Source organism: Pelmatolapia mariae, linkage group LG4 (genome assembly GCF_036321145.2).
Source record: "Pelmatolapia mariae isolate MD_Pm_ZW linkage group LG4, Pm_UMD_F_2, whole genome shotgun sequence".
Taxonomy (NCBI): Eukaryota; Metazoa; Chordata; class Actinopteri; order Cichliformes; family Cichlidae; genus Pelmatolapia; species Pelmatolapia mariae.
The window spans coordinates 21,284,189-21,301,059 of record NC_086230.1 but is presented as its reverse complement, the minus strand read 5'-3'; the positions used below and the strand labels follow the sequence as shown (position 1 = coordinate 21,301,059).

The 16,871-nt window shown below is 40.6% G+C and overlaps 2 protein-coding genes across 2 annotated transcripts in view; both read right to left on the bottom strand.

The window, feature by feature from the left end:
* Window positions 1-1,838, bottom strand: part of abca3b (ATP-binding cassette, sub-family A (ABC1), member 3b) — a 31,788-nt gene extending 29,950 nt beyond the window's left edge. Inside the window, exons 1-2 of the mRNA XM_063471870.1 lie at window positions 1,578-1,838; window positions 501-599 (exon numbers count right to left, since the gene is read on the bottom strand). Coding sequence (XP_063327940.1) covers window positions 501-554 — 54 coding nt within the window. The 5' untranslated portion in view covers window positions 555-599; window positions 1,578-1,838. The remainder of the gene's footprint in view (window positions 1-500; window positions 600-1,577) is intronic.
* Window positions 1,839-4,873: 3,035 nt separating this feature from the next.
* Window positions 4,874-16,362, bottom strand: ccnf (cyclin F). The gene is made up of 17 exons (XM_063470646.1): window positions 16,187-16,362; window positions 15,199-15,353; window positions 14,981-15,087; window positions 14,829-14,896; window positions 14,509-14,705; window positions 14,158-14,211; window positions 13,707-13,811; window positions 13,429-13,506; window positions 12,812-12,966; window positions 12,289-12,453; window positions 12,064-12,187; window positions 11,777-11,957; window positions 11,532-11,619; window positions 7,949-8,048; window positions 7,691-7,824; window positions 6,891-7,069; window positions 4,874-6,705 (listed from the first exon to the last, which is right to left on the bottom strand). Exons 1-17 carry the CDS (start codon window positions 16,197-16,199, stop codon window positions 6,251-6,253), a joined length of 2,358 nt encoding a protein of 785 aa, XP_063326716.1. The 5' UTR covers window positions 16,200-16,362; the 3' UTR covers window positions 4,874-6,250.
* Window positions 16,363-16,871: the final 509 nt, after the last annotated feature.

Below are 16,871 nucleotides of genomic sequence, written 5' to 3'. Positions count from 1 at the left end.
TGCAAAAATGATTTCCAGTCTTCTGTAAACTGACAGGCCTTGAGTGTAATCACATGCTTTTCCCATAAACACAATAGAAAAATCCAGCTGTAATGATTTTTGTCTCATGATCTATGTTGTGACATTAAAGAAAAAAAACTGAAATAACTAAAGATATTCGCCATGGCTTCTCCTGAAGACAGCCATATAAGGCTAGGAAAAAGCATGTGATAGCCACCAATAAGCTGACCAGCCTAGAAACTGTACAAACATATTGTATATTTCTGAGTTTAAACAGGTTTCAACCCACTGGGTAACATCTTAAGTTCATGAAACTAACTGTTAGTCAGTTTACTGTATTTATGAGCTTTCATATAGCTATCAATTCAGTGCTGTAAATCCAGGCGGCCCCTCTGTAAACACTGCTACTTCTGACAATACGCAATGGTTCTGCGAAGAACATCAGCACCTAAAAAGGACATAGAGGCAGGTTAGAAGTGGTACACCTTCTTTTAACTCACCTGCTGAAGATAATTCTTCCACAGCAGTAGTCCAAATTGTTGCAAAATGGCCATTTTGAAGAGTACATAGGATACAGTTCAAGCTGCTTTCTGTCAGAGCTGGAGACAGAAAGAGAGCGAGTCAGGGTTTTATTCCAGATTTACCTACCTGACTTCTTTCTGAGTTTCTATTTAACAGCAGATTCGAAAAGAGAAGTGAAATTGAGCAATCATCAAAAGCATGATCTTTTAGTTATTTCTGAGAACCATGAGGAAAACAAAAACAAGAGAAGTTAAAAGGAAATTCCACAAACTGTGATGAGTAATAAATATGAACAGCTACAATAAATATAAAATAGATGATAAGAGTCTAGAAATTTGTTCAGACACCAGAGGCACATGGGCAAAGAGGTGATAAGAAAAAAACCAGGTCATTTACATTTACATAAATAGTCAATGGAAATTCCCCAATAGGTTATTATAGGAGTATAATAAGATCACAGACAGAGAGCTATTTGTGACAGCTCCCAAACACACACGAGAATGCGAACATCTGCAATACCACATTTACAAACACACAGAGTCCAGAAAGCGTGATCGATAGACATGAACTCCTAAACCAGGATGGCCTCGGAGTCTCACAGTACACTTTTGTCCCATTGGAATCTTATTTCACAGCACAGCACGAATAAAACAGAATAAAACTGACCCTTCTGTGAAGAAGCTGGGAACTTGTCTCATTGACTATAATAAGTCAGGGCTCAATTATCGCATTATCTGTCTAACTGGGTTAGGAACTATTTCCTTATTAGTATTTTCTGACAAACAATAACCACGCACAGGGAGTTAAAGACGTGGACCTCCTCGACATCATCTCTGATTGGCCCATCGCGGACCTTCTGGCTCTCCCGATTGGTCAATCTTCTTGTCAATCCTTAAAGGACTCTGATGAATGCAAATAATGCAGCCGAGGGGGAAAAAAAGCTAGCAATTTCCTACATTTGAGGCGCTGACTCATCGACACAGTTACATTTCACACTATTTAATAGTCCCATGTATATACCGAGATGAGTCTGTGACATAAATACGCTCAATTACCTCAAAAAGAAAGGTTTCTGCACATCAACTCCACGAACTGCGGTGTCCCTCTTCCTTTCGAGGTGAAAACAGTCCCTCCGTATCGTCTTAAACCGACAACAAAAGCATCTCTTCGGCTCTCTTTGCTTCGCCAGTGCTGTCGATACTCGGTAGCATTAGTGAAGCTATTCGCCGGCAGCCCAGTGCAGGTTTATACCCTCCGGAGTTTGCTGCTTGCTAGCGAGGCGATGACATTGCACCAGCTGCTGGATAAGCCCATGGATACATTGTATGTAAAATGCAGCGAGAAACGTCAACAAAACATATCACGTGACCACACAGGGGCGTCACATGATCCCAATAACTGGGATCGACAGTCACCGCTGCACATATAACACCAAATATAGATTAAATAATAGTTTTAAATATAGTTTTAGTTGCTGTGAGGCTGTATAAAGTCCTTATTGTTACCATTTCCTTGTTATTTATTCAGCTTTCTATCAAGACCACTAAACTTTATTTTTAAGTAATCCCTGATGAGATCATCTTCCGTCTTTAAACACAAAGGCACCGTATTTATATTTATATGTCAGGCTTGAGGAGTACTGCTCCACTATTTTTTTCTTTTCACAGAGTTGGGAAACTTGCAAAAACTACATAAATAAATATAAAAGTCAGTTTAGGTTAAGATGACAAAAAACAACAACAACAACAAAAATTTACTACACAGATGGAGTAACTTCTCTTTTATGATGTTTATATAATGTCTGCTTCTTCTCCTTTTTTAGGTTACAACTCATTGACTGAATGTTAAGCTCTGGAGAAGACAAAGATATCTGGAAATGTCTTGGGACCCTTTTTGAACTTTTTAGATGTTAGATTTTGATCTAACAGAAAGTTGTTTGTTTTGACCATGTAGTGTATCAAACAAGTGGAACTATTTGCTTTCCTTTTATCTTTATTAAGTGTGTGTGTGTGTGTGTGTGTGTGCGTGCGTGCGTGCGTGCGCGCGCGCGCGCGGGGAGCGTTTTTCTTTTTGTTTGCTTTTGTGTTTGTATATTTAGCATTAAAAATAATTCAACATACTGTTGGGAACGACATATATGCTTCTGGTAAGCAGTTTCATACACACATCATGGACGTGAATGTCACTGAAAATTGGGGCTTTTCAGTTCTGTGAACTGTTTCTTTTCCAGGGTGGAATGATTGTACGGAACTTTAATGATATATGGGAACTTTGTGCAGAAGTTGGAATTTATTTTGGATTTTGTCTAATCCACACAGAGCCAAAAGTATACATAAAGGCTCAAATATATACACACTCAAATCTTTTAATAAATGGTGCTGAAGGTTATGAAATGTCTTTAAATGGATAAGGCCTATTAACTCCTTATAGTGATCATGATTGAATACAACTGGTAGTTTCTCTTTGCCAGCATAACAAGGATTTGTTTGACTGCTCTCACTGGATTGACCAACACTCAGAACAAAAGGAAAGTACAAAGAACTCAGTGAAGATCTAAGGAGATTGTAGATTTACACAACTTTCAAATGTCTGTTGGAGCCATTTCTAAACAACTGCAGATTCCAAGACCATAAGAAAGAATGACTAAAATGTCACCTGCAGATGTCAGGAAATTGGTTTGGATTTGCAGAAACATCCCAGGAACAACCAAGGCTCAAGCCTGCCATGGACTGAGAAGCATCCGCTGCAAAATCGACACCGTTGAGCTTGACTAAAATTTGTAGTTGCTCACATGGACAAGCCAAATGTCTTCTGGAGAAAAAATTCATGGTGAGATGAGACACAGTTTGAGTTATTTGGAGGTTAGGGTTACGTATTTTAGGTATGTGCCATTGTGATGAGGCTTTCAAACCTAAGAACGCAGTACCAGCTGTGAGGCATGGTGGTGGCAGCATCATGCTCTGGGGCTGTTTTGAATGACTAATGAATAGTAAAAAAAAAAATATATATATATATATATATATATATATATATATATATATATATATATATATATATATATATATAAAAGTAAGCAGGTATATATTAGTAATCATGGTATTCATGCCCATGATTGTAAACATCTGACCACAACTGTAAATATTCTAGACGTCCCCATAAATTCCACAAATAATCTTGGCAACTCAACTTTTAGTAAGAATTGAAGTTTTTCTTAGATTGCCTGTTTGCACCTTAGGAGCTTTCAAAAAACAGCTATGATAAATATAATAATTACCTCATCACAAAAAAAGGGGCGTAAAAAATAATCATGAGCACAAGCATCCTTGGCTGCACCAATGTTTTTTCCTTAAATTCTTCCTGATGTACAGCCTGTTATGATTCAATGTTATCAGTGTTTGTTTTATATGTGACTCCTCCCAAAAGAGGATGGCTGTGGGTTTTTTCCTTTTCTTTCATGGGGGTGGACACCTGGACGTGCCTGCTGAGTTGTTGGGTGGAGTATGTTCCTGTCCTGGGATTGGACAATTGGTTGATCACCCCCAGTATTTAACCACCAGATGACAACCACCTGACCCCTCTCTCCTAGCCTCCAACACCCCAACAAAGAGCCTGTGTTTTTGATTTGTTGTTACATAGAGTGTTTTTGCCACTTGACTCGCAAGTTTAACCTCGTGTGTGTGTCTGGCGTTAGAGCTTTGATCTTGTAAATAGATTTGTAAAGAAGCATTTGTGTACCTTTTTTTCACTGTGTATATATTGTTCACTGCCTGGTAGGCGTGAGAAGCCATTTTTTGTTGATTCAGTTTTCTCCTGTTTTTCCTTTTAGAATGTTAGGTAAGTGAATTGTCTTTTGGTTTGATTTCTTTTATATAGGGAAGCATAGGAACCTTTAGGGAGTTTTGTATATTATTTTGGCATTGCTCACAGCTGAAGCAAATAAACGGCTGAGTAGCACTTTAAAAGGTACTCCTGTTTTTGCTCTTCCTTGAGTAGTGTGTGAGTGGGGGCCAATTTCTTGCTGCGTTCAATGCGCACCTAGACTTAGAACGATACAAGCCTTATTACACTGTTATCTACCATCTTTTTGCTGGGAGCTAGAGTGGAAAAGAATGCACAACCAACCCAGATCTAGATAATGTGAAATAAGATTTTACTGTGCACATGTGCAGTGCTTCAAAAGTGACACTTAGACGCACCATGATGTCTCGATTTATTTGAAAAAAGAAAAAAAAAAAGTAAAAAAAAGTACATATTCACATCAAATGTCTACTGAGAACACACTAAAAACGATTTCACAAAGAAAACTGCCTTTTTTTGGAATGAAGCAAATAAAATTTCAAGTAGTGGCATTTTCTTTGTTCTTTTTTCTCATTTATACATAAAAACACTATGTACATTAAAAAAAAAACCCAACAACACAGGCTATAACCAGTCTGAAGTAACAGTTTAAAATGTATTTACAGTTAGTCACAATCTTTTCAACATCATGTATTTGTCCTCCTGAATGAGGGATGAAATTCAGTGAAAACCCCAGAAAGAAAAAACAAAAAACAAAAACTTGTTTAGTGTAAAAAAAACCTTCCATTTGCGTCAACGACAGAAACACTAATGCATTAAAAACCACTTTAGTACTGATTGTTCAAGCGTGGAAAGTTGTTACATTGATTGAACCACCCTCCCTTCTGTGATAATTAAAGTGCTAGACCTTATACAGACGGAGAAAGAAAGAAAAGTGAGTAAAGCACATTTTCACATCATCTTAGAGTTCCGTGTTGCGCTGGGTGCTGCGTTACGTCTGCGCAAAAATAAGTTACAACCACGCAACACCAAACATTTGCACAATAGTTGTTCGGCTGGTGGTTCTTGGTCATTGGCAAAACTTCACAAATGTATAGTGTATGAAAAACCCAACATTTACCACCTGATGTGATTAGTGTGTTACAGGTCTTAACACTGATCAAAACATTAAAACAGAATAAAAATTTATACACAGCACAACTGGTGTATAGTTACAAGACTACAGAGGATGCAGTTCACCAAAGGAGTCATTTCACAGCTCTGCTTCTTTGAAGGTAGATGCCCCTGAAACAAGTAAAACAGACACCACCACAGTACCTTTGGCAAGGAACAAAAGTGAACGAGAAGGCAAACAATCATTGACGATCCATTAAGTAGATGACAGTGGTCACCTATGTATGAAATTCACCAAAATACAAGCTTGGTTCTTGTACAGACAGTGCATATCAGCAACCAAAACAATACAACCCCCCCCCCCAAAAAAAACAAAACAAAACATATCCATGAGGTTTCAGTTTTTACAACTATCCAGCATGATCTGAGATAGGTCGTTGTAGGAGACTGTAAAAATAGCTGAAATGGCAAGCATTGTACCAGGGTCCTGAGGAAAGGCAAGTTATTTTCCAGTGGTATCAGAGCTGAGTGTGAGTCTTTGTTTACTGGAGGTATTTAATTGCTGCAAGCCTGTAAACATGTAAATGAAATGTAACACAATAGAAGGCATGTTTCTATTCTATTCGTATACAGATGTTTGTCTTTCCCTTACTTCTCCTTGAGCCAAGTCTCTAGATCTTGTGGTGATTGACAGACCAGTGCAGACTGACAAGAGTCAGTCTGCAATATTGAAAAGTGCTGGAGGTCTTTTTTTGTTTTGTTTTGTTTTTGTTTTTTTAAAGTGTGAAAAATCTGAGGCCATCGAAATAACCATGGTCTATAGGCTCAGAAAACCTGCACTGGCAGAATACTCTTCTTCCTCCTCTTCTCTCTCCACCTCGCATCCACTGTGAGCCGCTGTGTTCTTCCTCTTTACTTGTTTGCTGGATGTGCCCCGAGGCCTCTGCATGGGAACTAAGAGGCGGAAGCCTGGTTGGGCATTGGAAGAAGCAGCACCCAGAGAAGTGGAAAAGGTCTTTAATGTGCAAGCCCTGAGAGACGATGAGTAGGAGGAGGAGGAGCATGTAGACGAGGGGCTTACACTCTGGACTGAGGAATATCCTGAACTGTGAAGGTCTTTAGAGAAGGAAACGGGCTCTTGGCCTTGGGAATCCTTGTTCACCTCCCTTCTTGCTTCACAGAAGCTGTCCTCATCACTGGACAGAGCTCGGCAGTGCTCCCCTCTTTCGCCTGCATCGGTAAGCGGATCCAGCTTGATGGATATCATGGAACCTATTGGGAAAAAAAAATAATAAGTGCTGCTTAGTCATCTCCATCTAAATTATGTCTTACCGAAGATGAACTCAGGCATTATTCTCCTCTTCATATAGTTTAGCTCATTTAAATGCATTAAAGAATTTGAGCCTGCTGGTAATCAGCACTGCATTAAGCGTGCCCTACCCCTCCCTCATACTCACAATCATCCTCTCTCTCTCCCTCGCTTTCTTCCTCCCTGTCCCCCTCATAACCGGAGCAGGAAGTGTCCAGGCTCAAATCCAGGATGTCGCCCAGCAGCTTCTCCTCCTGATTTGATAGTTCTGCAGTGGGGGTGGCCACAAAGCTGCCTCGGTGCGCCTGCATGCTGTCATCGCGTCTCCTTCGGAAAAAACAGTGGGGCAAGCAGAGGGGTTGCTGTGAGTCACGGGAACTTCTCGCAGATGGCACAAAAACAAACACCTTCTGGTCAAGATGGTTCACGAGTCAGTTCGCCACGGCACACAGGTGACTCAGCCGCGATAAGAGCTGCTAAATGAGCAAGGAAAGAGGCGGGGGCGTGTCTCAATTCTCCGCATGTCCTAAATCCCATCACACCAGCACTCTACTAAGGTTGTATTGATTTTCTATATACATCGTGCGCATGATGCAAAACTGGATGCTACACATGCCACATCATGTTACATACTGGAGCTTTAATAGGAACTGTTCCACGGTCTTCGCTGATGTAGTCAGTACACTTATCTAAAATCATTTGATTGCTCGCACAGGGTACATTGCGCATTTGCACAGCAAATGTTTTTACTGGGTGGCCAATTAGTACCAATTTTCACAGTCATGGAAAGAAAAAAATAAATGCCACATTACTCACAATTATGGCCACATTTATAAAATTATAGTACATGAGGTGGAATAAAAACATGAATATTTGTTCAGTTCATTAATTGAACAAAAAAAGAAGAAAAGCTAATGATGTGTCTCTACACATTCAGACCCTGCTTACTTCTTGCTGTCGCTTGATGGAGAGGCTAGGAAGGTATGGATATCCGCTGGCTGACCAGTGGGACTGGGAGGCTCCATCTGAGGCGCCACCTCAGGAATCTCCAAGATCTGGCAGAGCTCTTTAAAATCCATCACCTTGTTGAAACCATGAAGGGGAGGAAAAAAATTCACTCAGAAAAACCACAGCAAGATATGCTTTAACCATGCCTAACCCTTTTTTATAAAATCAAGACAATTAATAATAATACTAGCACAGTACCTTATCTTTGCTGATGTGTTGGTAGGCCTCGTCTTCAAACCGTTGCTTGACACCAGTGAGAGAGACATGCCTGTAATCTTTGGGAACATCTTGACTGAAACTGAAGACAGACAGACAGACGGGGAAGCAGAGGAAAAAACCAAAAACTGAGTATGATCCAGTTTACTTGCAGCAACACTTTAATCATCTCTTGGGGACAAATCTTGTTACTTGTCCATCTGCGAATTACAGTTTGTTGATACGATGCTCACCTATCAAAGTGACTCACCCTGAGGCACGTTTCTGTGACTCAGTTGCTGATTCACTGGTCACCCACACACACCCCCGCATCCAACCACCTCCACATCAATAGTCCAAATGCTTCCCTCTGTCTATAAGACTCTGGCGCTCTCTCCACTTTGCTTTTGCTTTAAAACCCTCACGGCCAATCACTTTCTTTGGCCAGAGTCATCAATCAATTCTTGTTATCTTCCAATCGAGGAAAGCACAGTGAGGCAACGGGGAAATACATTTTTGGCTCGTCTTCTACAATGTAGGTTCTGTAAAGCTGCTGAGCTGTAAATAAACAGCTGAACAGGCATTTGTTTTATTAATTTGTGAGATCCAATAAAAGGAGAGAAACTGAGATTATTGGCCATGGGAGCATGTCAATAGCAATTTTACAGTCTGCTTGTAGTTTTGGAGTTCCATCGACCAATCACATTTGAGCAGGGTTTAGGTGCATGCAGGTAAATCTCTTTTCTCCTAACATAGACAAACTGTAATATCGAAACCACCAATTATCATGACAGCTGGTAAAAAGAAAAAAAAATGCAAAAATGCATTGATAAAGAATAACCCAAAGACAAAACAGGAAGTTTTGGTCATCTGCTTTCAGTCAGCACATTAGCCCACTGCTTACTTTGCCAATGCTGATTCTCCCCCCCCCCTTTTTTTTTTTTCTTAACTTAGCGTTGCTTCTTGTTTTACAATAACAATTTCTTAAGTACACAAAGAGTTATAAGTCCCTCAGCCGAACAACCTGTAATTAACAACAAGCTACATGCAAGAGGCAGCCTCCAGGGCTGAAAAGTCAAGCCAATAAAGAAGTGCCAAAAACTGCAATTCTTCTAATTTCTACTTAAGTATGACTCCAAAAAAACAAGTCAGTCCCCACAGGCTCCTCTTGTTAAAATATCACATTTTAAAGTTTAAAAGCAGATTTACTGCCCCCTATGAAAAAACTGTTAAGGCCTCTATGGATAGTTTCTTCCTTCATCACAACCCTACTGTGGGGCGATTTATTAAAGAAAAAAAGAAAGAAAAAAAACAAACCCATCCTCCATGCTGGAGTTGGAGGCATAGCAGCAGCATTTGTTATACTAGGCTTCACCTCCACAAACTGCATCCATTAACTGGACTTCTGGACTGTGTTTGTGCTATTAAAATGCTCCAAAAAGAGCATTTTGATAGAATTAACTGACTAATAATATGGCTCACTATTTAAAACAGGCCATGCAAGAAATTCGTGCTTCAGTTTTTGCGAGTAAGAGTATAGTACAACCCCAATTAGAAATTAAATGCAATGATGTGAAAACCTCACAAAGCCATTAAAAAAAAAGAAGAAGAAAGAAAATAAAGAAGAAAGAGCCCTTGTGCACAGAGATTTCTCCAGATTCTCAGGATCTTTTCATATTGGATGATTATATGGATTATGATGTACATGATGAGATATTTTTGAAGTCTCCACAATGTTAAACTGAGGATCCTCTGCTCATCTTTAGTCATGAGAAACTCTGTCTCTCGAAGATCCCCCTTCTTAAACCCAGTCATATTACTGTCCAGATGACAATTAGCATAATTAATTGTAAAACGTTTCTTTTAAGTACCACTTTAATTTCCCAGCTGTTTGTTGCCCTACATCCAAACTTTTTTGCGCCACGTTGCTGCCATCAAATTCAAAATGAGCTAATATTTCCATTAAAATGACACACTCTCTCGCTCTCTTTTCTGTGATCTATTCTGAATAAAATACGGGTTTATTGATTTGAAAATAAGTGCATTCTGTTTATTTACATTTTAAGTGCACAATTTTTGGAATTTTAGCAATTTCTGCATACTAAAACCATGATTATGCTCTGCTGTAGACGCAGACAGGTGGCGCATAGACAGTATATGTATATGTAGTATAATATGGACATAGCTATTGTGATGTTACTCGTTGATTTCCGAAGTCCCGTTTTGAAGCCCAAAGGTGAGCATAAACTGTGCATCTATTGGCTGATGACTTGTTGTTGAAACCTCATTAGCCAATGAGTGTACAGTTTCACGCCATAGATAATCCTCCATTATGAAAGATGGTATGACCAAGATTTACAAAAAACTTCATTTTTTAATTTAATATTATCCCAAAATGTACGACCGAATCCATCAGACTTGTTTACAGAGGTCACATCAGAAAGCTGTTTTTCTACAGACTTCTATTGGTCCGCAAGTCTTTCTGCAACTTCAGCTATCACCATCTGGTGGCCTTCAAGCAGAATGCAAGTTTAAGGCATTTCTACATTGGTTTCATTTTTCTGACGTGGAAGCTACGTCCATGTTTTTTATTGTTTATTGAGCTGGAGACACGATGGCTAAGTAAGCATTCCTGTTGTACTACTTTGTCCACCTACTCTGGTACACATGGGGTTAAGTGCATTGTACTGCTAAGCCTCTGTAATGCAAAGGCCGAGCCATGCGGTCACAAAAAACGTTAAGCACACGGATACCTGAACGGACCCTCGCGCCAACAGTTTCATGACAACCTTTATATCAGGCCCTAGCAGACTCACAGACGTGCAAAGTATAACCAAGGCTTTAAGCAGATTGCTCCTGTGTCGGTGGGTTGAACCAGTAAAGTTTATGCGGTTACATCTGTAGTTACAATTACATGGACACCAGATAATGCTAAGACTTAATCTGGTTTTATACTTTAAATGTGCACGAGTTCACAGGTTCCTGGAATGTGGAGGGTCCAAGGAGACATCCATGCATCTTTCCATTTTTTTTTTTTTTTGAGTGTGCAGTATAGTCCATGGAGAATTTACATTACAATGAAGAAAAAAAAAAAACTACAGATGTGCCCAAGCAGCAGGCTTCATAGAAGTATAACAGGAATGATAACACTCATGTCAGGTCTCCAGTTGTCCGTGTCCGTAACCAAGTATAACCCAGGGTTTAGTAGGATCTGCGCTAAGTAACCACTAATCAAATACAGTAAGGTAAAGCAAACAGCACAAAATAGACATGCCCATTTTATATTTCTTATTATACTTGCAGCTTATGATCTGAAGCATTTAAGATGTGCAAGTCATGGCTGCTCTGATATTTTTTTCTTTTAAAGAGGTGAGATGAGCTCATCGTGGCTGATAATTTGACAAGAACCCATAAAATGAAGGTTTTAGAGCTCACTGTGTTGGCACATGCACGCTTTGTGAATCTAACATGGCAGACTGTGATGTGATGTGAGGGAGTTTATTTGTGCATACGCATACACACACACACACACACACACACACACACACACACACACACACACACACACACACACACAGAAACGTACCATTTGACATAGAGCAGCACTGAAAGGGGAACAATGTCTTGCTTGGAAAAGCCTGTGTAATCCGCCAACAAGGTGGGCCAAAGAGGAGCTGCAGAGAGGAAGAACACAGACATAATTTAAGGTGAAGGTAAACTTAACACGAAACTAAACCTGTACATTCGGCTTGTTTGAAAAGACTCTTGAGTTACACCGTGTTGTTAAAAGGCTGGAACGTTGTACGAGTGTGTATGAGCGAGTGTGTTTACCATAGTGATGTAATGCCCGTGTGAGCAGCAGTGCGGCACAGGCCAGTTTAGCAGGTGGCGGTGTGGCTAGAGCAGAGTAGAGCAGGGATAGCTCGCAGATGTAGCTGAATAGGTGAGTGGTTCGCCTCTCCAGAGGGAGCAGAGAGAGCAGGACCTCGCCGTAGTCCAGCAGTGTGGGGCTCTGCAAAGCATAAGCATTGGTCTTTGCATAAAAGAGGGTCGGGAAATCCTTCACTGGCACCAAATACTAAACAATACACTAAACAAACGATGCTCGTTGTATTCACCCTGATGTTTCCCTCCAGCACAGAGATGACCTCTCCCATCATTCGAACCAGGTCCTCATATTTGTAGGTGTTGTCTGTCAACCAAACTGCTTCACGTATGGTCAGGATTTCTTTACTGATGTATCTGGAAAGGAAAAAAAAAAATGTTACAAAATATTTGCCTTTTAAATAAATAAATAAATAATTCAGAAACGAACAAAAACCATGGTATGTGTGCATCCTTACCTTGTGGAGATGACCATGCAGGCGATTCCTAATAACTGAAGACGAGCTTTGGGGACAGACCGCAAAGCCAAATAACGGTCCACGCAGCCTACAGTCACATGCAGCGTCTGGCTGGTGAAGTCCTTCATTGTGGTCACCTCCACAAGCCAGTCCACCAGGATGTACCTGGAGACAAGCAGACAAAAAATTTAAAATCAGGTGCATTAGGGCAGTGTGCCAAGTTGCCATGTAATAATAATTAATATCGTAAACCTTTTAAGAATATAAACTGGGTGGCTTTGGAAAGCAGAAAGTGGCATTTCTAAAACTTGGTAACAGCAATTCAAGTTAACTCAGGACATCAGACTCGGTCACATCTACCTCGAATCGATGTGGTAACTTTTATTGCCGGGGTGTGTCATCCCTTTACTAATGTCATTAAAGAAGGGGAGGATAATCAGCACGCAGTGAGTCATCACAGGGACTCTAGAGAGATATTCATCAACAGACAGTAAAATCATGACGTTGCTTCTGGTCGATCTACCTCATGCTGTCCTTGATTCCTTGTTTCAAGATTTCCTGAGATGAGGGCCGTGATGCTGGATTACAGGAGCTGAAGAGCTGGGCGACTAAATCCGAGCAGGCCTTCGACTCCAAACCCAGCGGATTGCCACTGCTGCACACTTTGGCCAAGGACAACTAGGGGAAGAAGACAAAGCACTAAAATAATTACACAAGAAGGCTTGACATCTTGCTGCTATGTAACGCTAGAAAGGCAACAACAATGTTTAGTACTGTATTAGTTTCCTGATGTAATTACAGACCTTGGGATTTAGCTGAGTCATACTTTTGTGATTCAGTGGGGTGAAAGAAAAAAAAAAAAAAAAAGAAAGTACATCAACATCTGTCAAGCCCTCTTGACTTTAGTTGATAGCATTTCAATAAGCAACTCCAACTCTGGAGAAATGTAGGCCCGGGTAATAAAAAACAAGAAATGACACAAGAAAATGACAGATGAAAGGCTGTCAAAAGAAAAGCAATTTGCTGCTTTTTTTGTATCACCACAGGGGAGTACAAAGAGAGAACAAAGCTACAGATTGACAGAGAAAACCGATCACAAGAAACCAACTGAAAGTTGGTGAATTGTCCTCAATCACGTACCTGCGCCTCCCAACATCCTTTCCCAGCATAGTCCCTGAGGGTTCGCACACACTGCAGGTACCTTCCTGGATCTGCAATCTGAAACACATACACCAAAAAAACCAAAACAGTAAGCTCATGATTGGAGTCAACATGAGAATCTTTTCTAGAATCTGTAAAGCATTTACTATGCTAGCTGGTTACGTTTGACTGACTTTGTAACAAACAGTTGTCTTCACCAAAGGTGCATGCTTCTGAGAGTAAATCTTGAAACACGGTAATGAAAGAACCTGACTCACAGCTGCCTTACGGCTGTGCTGCCACAACAGGTATGAGCTCTGTAGACAGCCAGCCTGTGACGACTCCTCCAGCATGGATATGGCTTCTGAACGCTTTTCATCATCCTGGACAAATAAAACACAGTTCCTTAAGGTTAATGAAAGCAGTAAAGGTAAACTGTCTGCCGCATGCTGTCTCTGCAACATATGAAGGCTCGTGACATAGTTCTGCTTTGTCACATTGGTAAATAACAAAGCATACTGAAGCTGTGAGTAAGAAGAAACAACAAGGCCTGTAAGACAACAGAAGCTGCATGACAGGGATTTATTCCATCTGTGGTGCTAATGACCAACTGGTCCAACAGCCCCTGTGACATCAGCTCAGTTTTAGGTTTTGGTGAGGGGGTGGGGGTAATAGAAACTGGTCTAACCACACCTGGATTGAGATATAGCCCCCCACAGTCTCACTCACCTCAAACAGCTGCAAAACTTTGGCCAAACAATGCAACAGGGGACCCCTCCTCTCCTGCAGAAAAATCACAAAAGCAGATTGGTGAACAGTTTTGCACATGCAGTGTATGGCACTGTAAATCATAGTCAACTAAGAAGAACAGAAGCCAAGCTTTAGGGACAGGATGTTCAGGCAGCCTTCCAAGCTAACCAAATATGAGTTTATGTTGCAAAATGATACATTTTTATGTAGTATTTTATGTCTGAATTAATGATTTAAGAAAAATCCCAACTTATTACTTTAAGACCAAATCAGACATCAATGGAGATTAAATTTGCACCCCAGCTGGTCAAACAGGAACTCTGAGCCTACCATGTTGTTAGCGCACTCAGCCTTGAGGTGATCGAACACCACGGCCTTGCAGCAGCTGCCGGTGGGCGACCACGGCGGACGGATGAACACCCAGATGAAGGGATCTGCTGTGAGGGAGCGCAGGCTCTCTGCGAGGCTAAAGAAGTGGGAAGCCTTTCGACCACACACATCTGCTCGGCCCTCGTCACTTAGCAATGCTGAAGGCGAGAGAGGATGCACATTTTTAATCAACTAGTTCAATTATTTAAAGGGTTTTATGTTACCTGTGTTTATATATGACTCCCCATTTAATCTCTAACATGAACCAACCAACAACTTACGTCCTTCATTGTATAAATATGCAATTCCAAGCTTCACAGCAGCTTCAAAATTCCCTTTGTCAGCAGCTCTAAAGGAAGACAAAATTTAAAGTAAAGACTCAAATTGACAAACAACATATATATAAGTACACTTTTGACAGTAGGTGGTGTACCTTTCAAAAAGCCATAATGTGTTTGGGGATGGCCACGTGTCTCTGAAACTGACCCTGGCCCAAACACTAGAGTGGTTGTCAACAATGTCCCGCAGCTGAGAGTGAACCTGAAACAGGCATTTAAAAAAATAAATAAGAAAAATAATTAGAACCCCAGCAGAGGAGAAATCTCAGGTAATAAAGAGTTTAGCTGTGTCAGAGTGTGCACTTTTACTCACAGCTCGGATAGAAAGGAGATCCTCTGCAGAGAGATATTGGAGCACACAGAGAAGAACCTCCTCAGGAAGAGACAGCAAGGTGATCCCAGAAGATCGCTTACGTACCCGCTTCCGTGCTGGAACCGAGTAGCATTTTGAACAACGGCAGTGGACAACTGAAAGAAAAAAACAAAGAGGAACTGCATATATTACACAATTTTAACACATCAAATGTTTTCAATACTTGAGCACCTTTCTCATATTCACCCTGCAAGCAACAGCACTGGGAGGAATGTACACAATCAAAATCACAAATCACTTAAAATTTCACACCTAAGTGCAAGATTGGCTAACTAATTCTCACATTAATGACAAACTAATATTTGCCTTTCATTGGAAGCAGGTCAAGTTGATTTAGACATACAGTGATGCACTCCAAGATGAAGGTTGCATGGCTCCACATTCAAAACTACTAACGTAAGGCATCTACGGGTGGTCTACTCAAACTCTCTGTGAGTGAGTGGGAAAATGTTTAACTTAATGGAAAGATCATCACCTTAAAAGTATTAAAACACATAAAATGCTAATGTTTTTTTCTGCAGATGTTAAAAATCTAACGGCGGTGAACTGAGCAGCTGAAGGAGGAAAGTCAAAGTCGGTGAGCGCCCAAATTTCCCTCCTGTAAGTTCCACGGCAGTAGTAACGATGAGTTTCAATTAGGTTTCAAATTCAAACTAGTCTAACGCCAAGTATTTATTTTTCAATGACCACAAAATCCTCACAAAGTTAACAGGAGAGACGTTTTACCACTATAGATATATTGCCAATATGATTTACCATTACTTCCCGGAGGCTATACCAGTTAACGTTTGTGGTGAGCAGCAGCTAATCACCAATGCTAACTGTGTCAAACTTCAGTGCTCTGAAGTAAGACCGCAAACACTTGTTGCATATTATAGTAATTTCCATATATCGGTGTTAGCAAGAACGAGTTGAAAAAAGTACTTACCGCCTGCTTTCATTGCAAGTACAGGGATCACTCCTCAAACAGCGATGTCTTACTGTAGATGCAACTCTTGAGTAGCGATTTATATACGAGGCGATGTTGGCTAATGTTACTCACACTCAAATGTTCACACTAATTACTAGAAAACGAAATAGGCAGTGTTACAGTGTTGTTTCCTGTGTCTGTTTTGCTGTGATAGTTGACTAATGTCTCCGTAAGTTGTTAACTATTGCCTGAATTCAAATCCAAGCACGCGTCCTCACTTATTGGACCCGCCCCAAAAGATGCTCTCTAGGACCGCCCGCGCTCACCGTTTAAACTATACGTTCAATCTGATTGGTCCTCACTGATGATGCCTTTATTCAACATAATAGCTATTTGATTGGTCAGCGCGAAGAACGCTCGCGACGATTGGTCAGACGGTATAAAACTGTAACATATTAAACGCTCATTGGAGAACGTAACGACATTTCGAAGTACGCGCTCGTTAGTGAAGGTATATAATTGGCTGACCCGATTATGAAGCATGCCCACCGAACCACCTTTAAACAGTGGACTGTGGGAAATGTAGTTGGATAGAGAATAATTTTTAAAGGTACGGTGTTTAAAGGGACAGGTGCGTAGCGTCAGCTTTGAAGGATGTCAAAAGACATCCTCCAAAACATATTGTTAGCGATAGGACTTTATT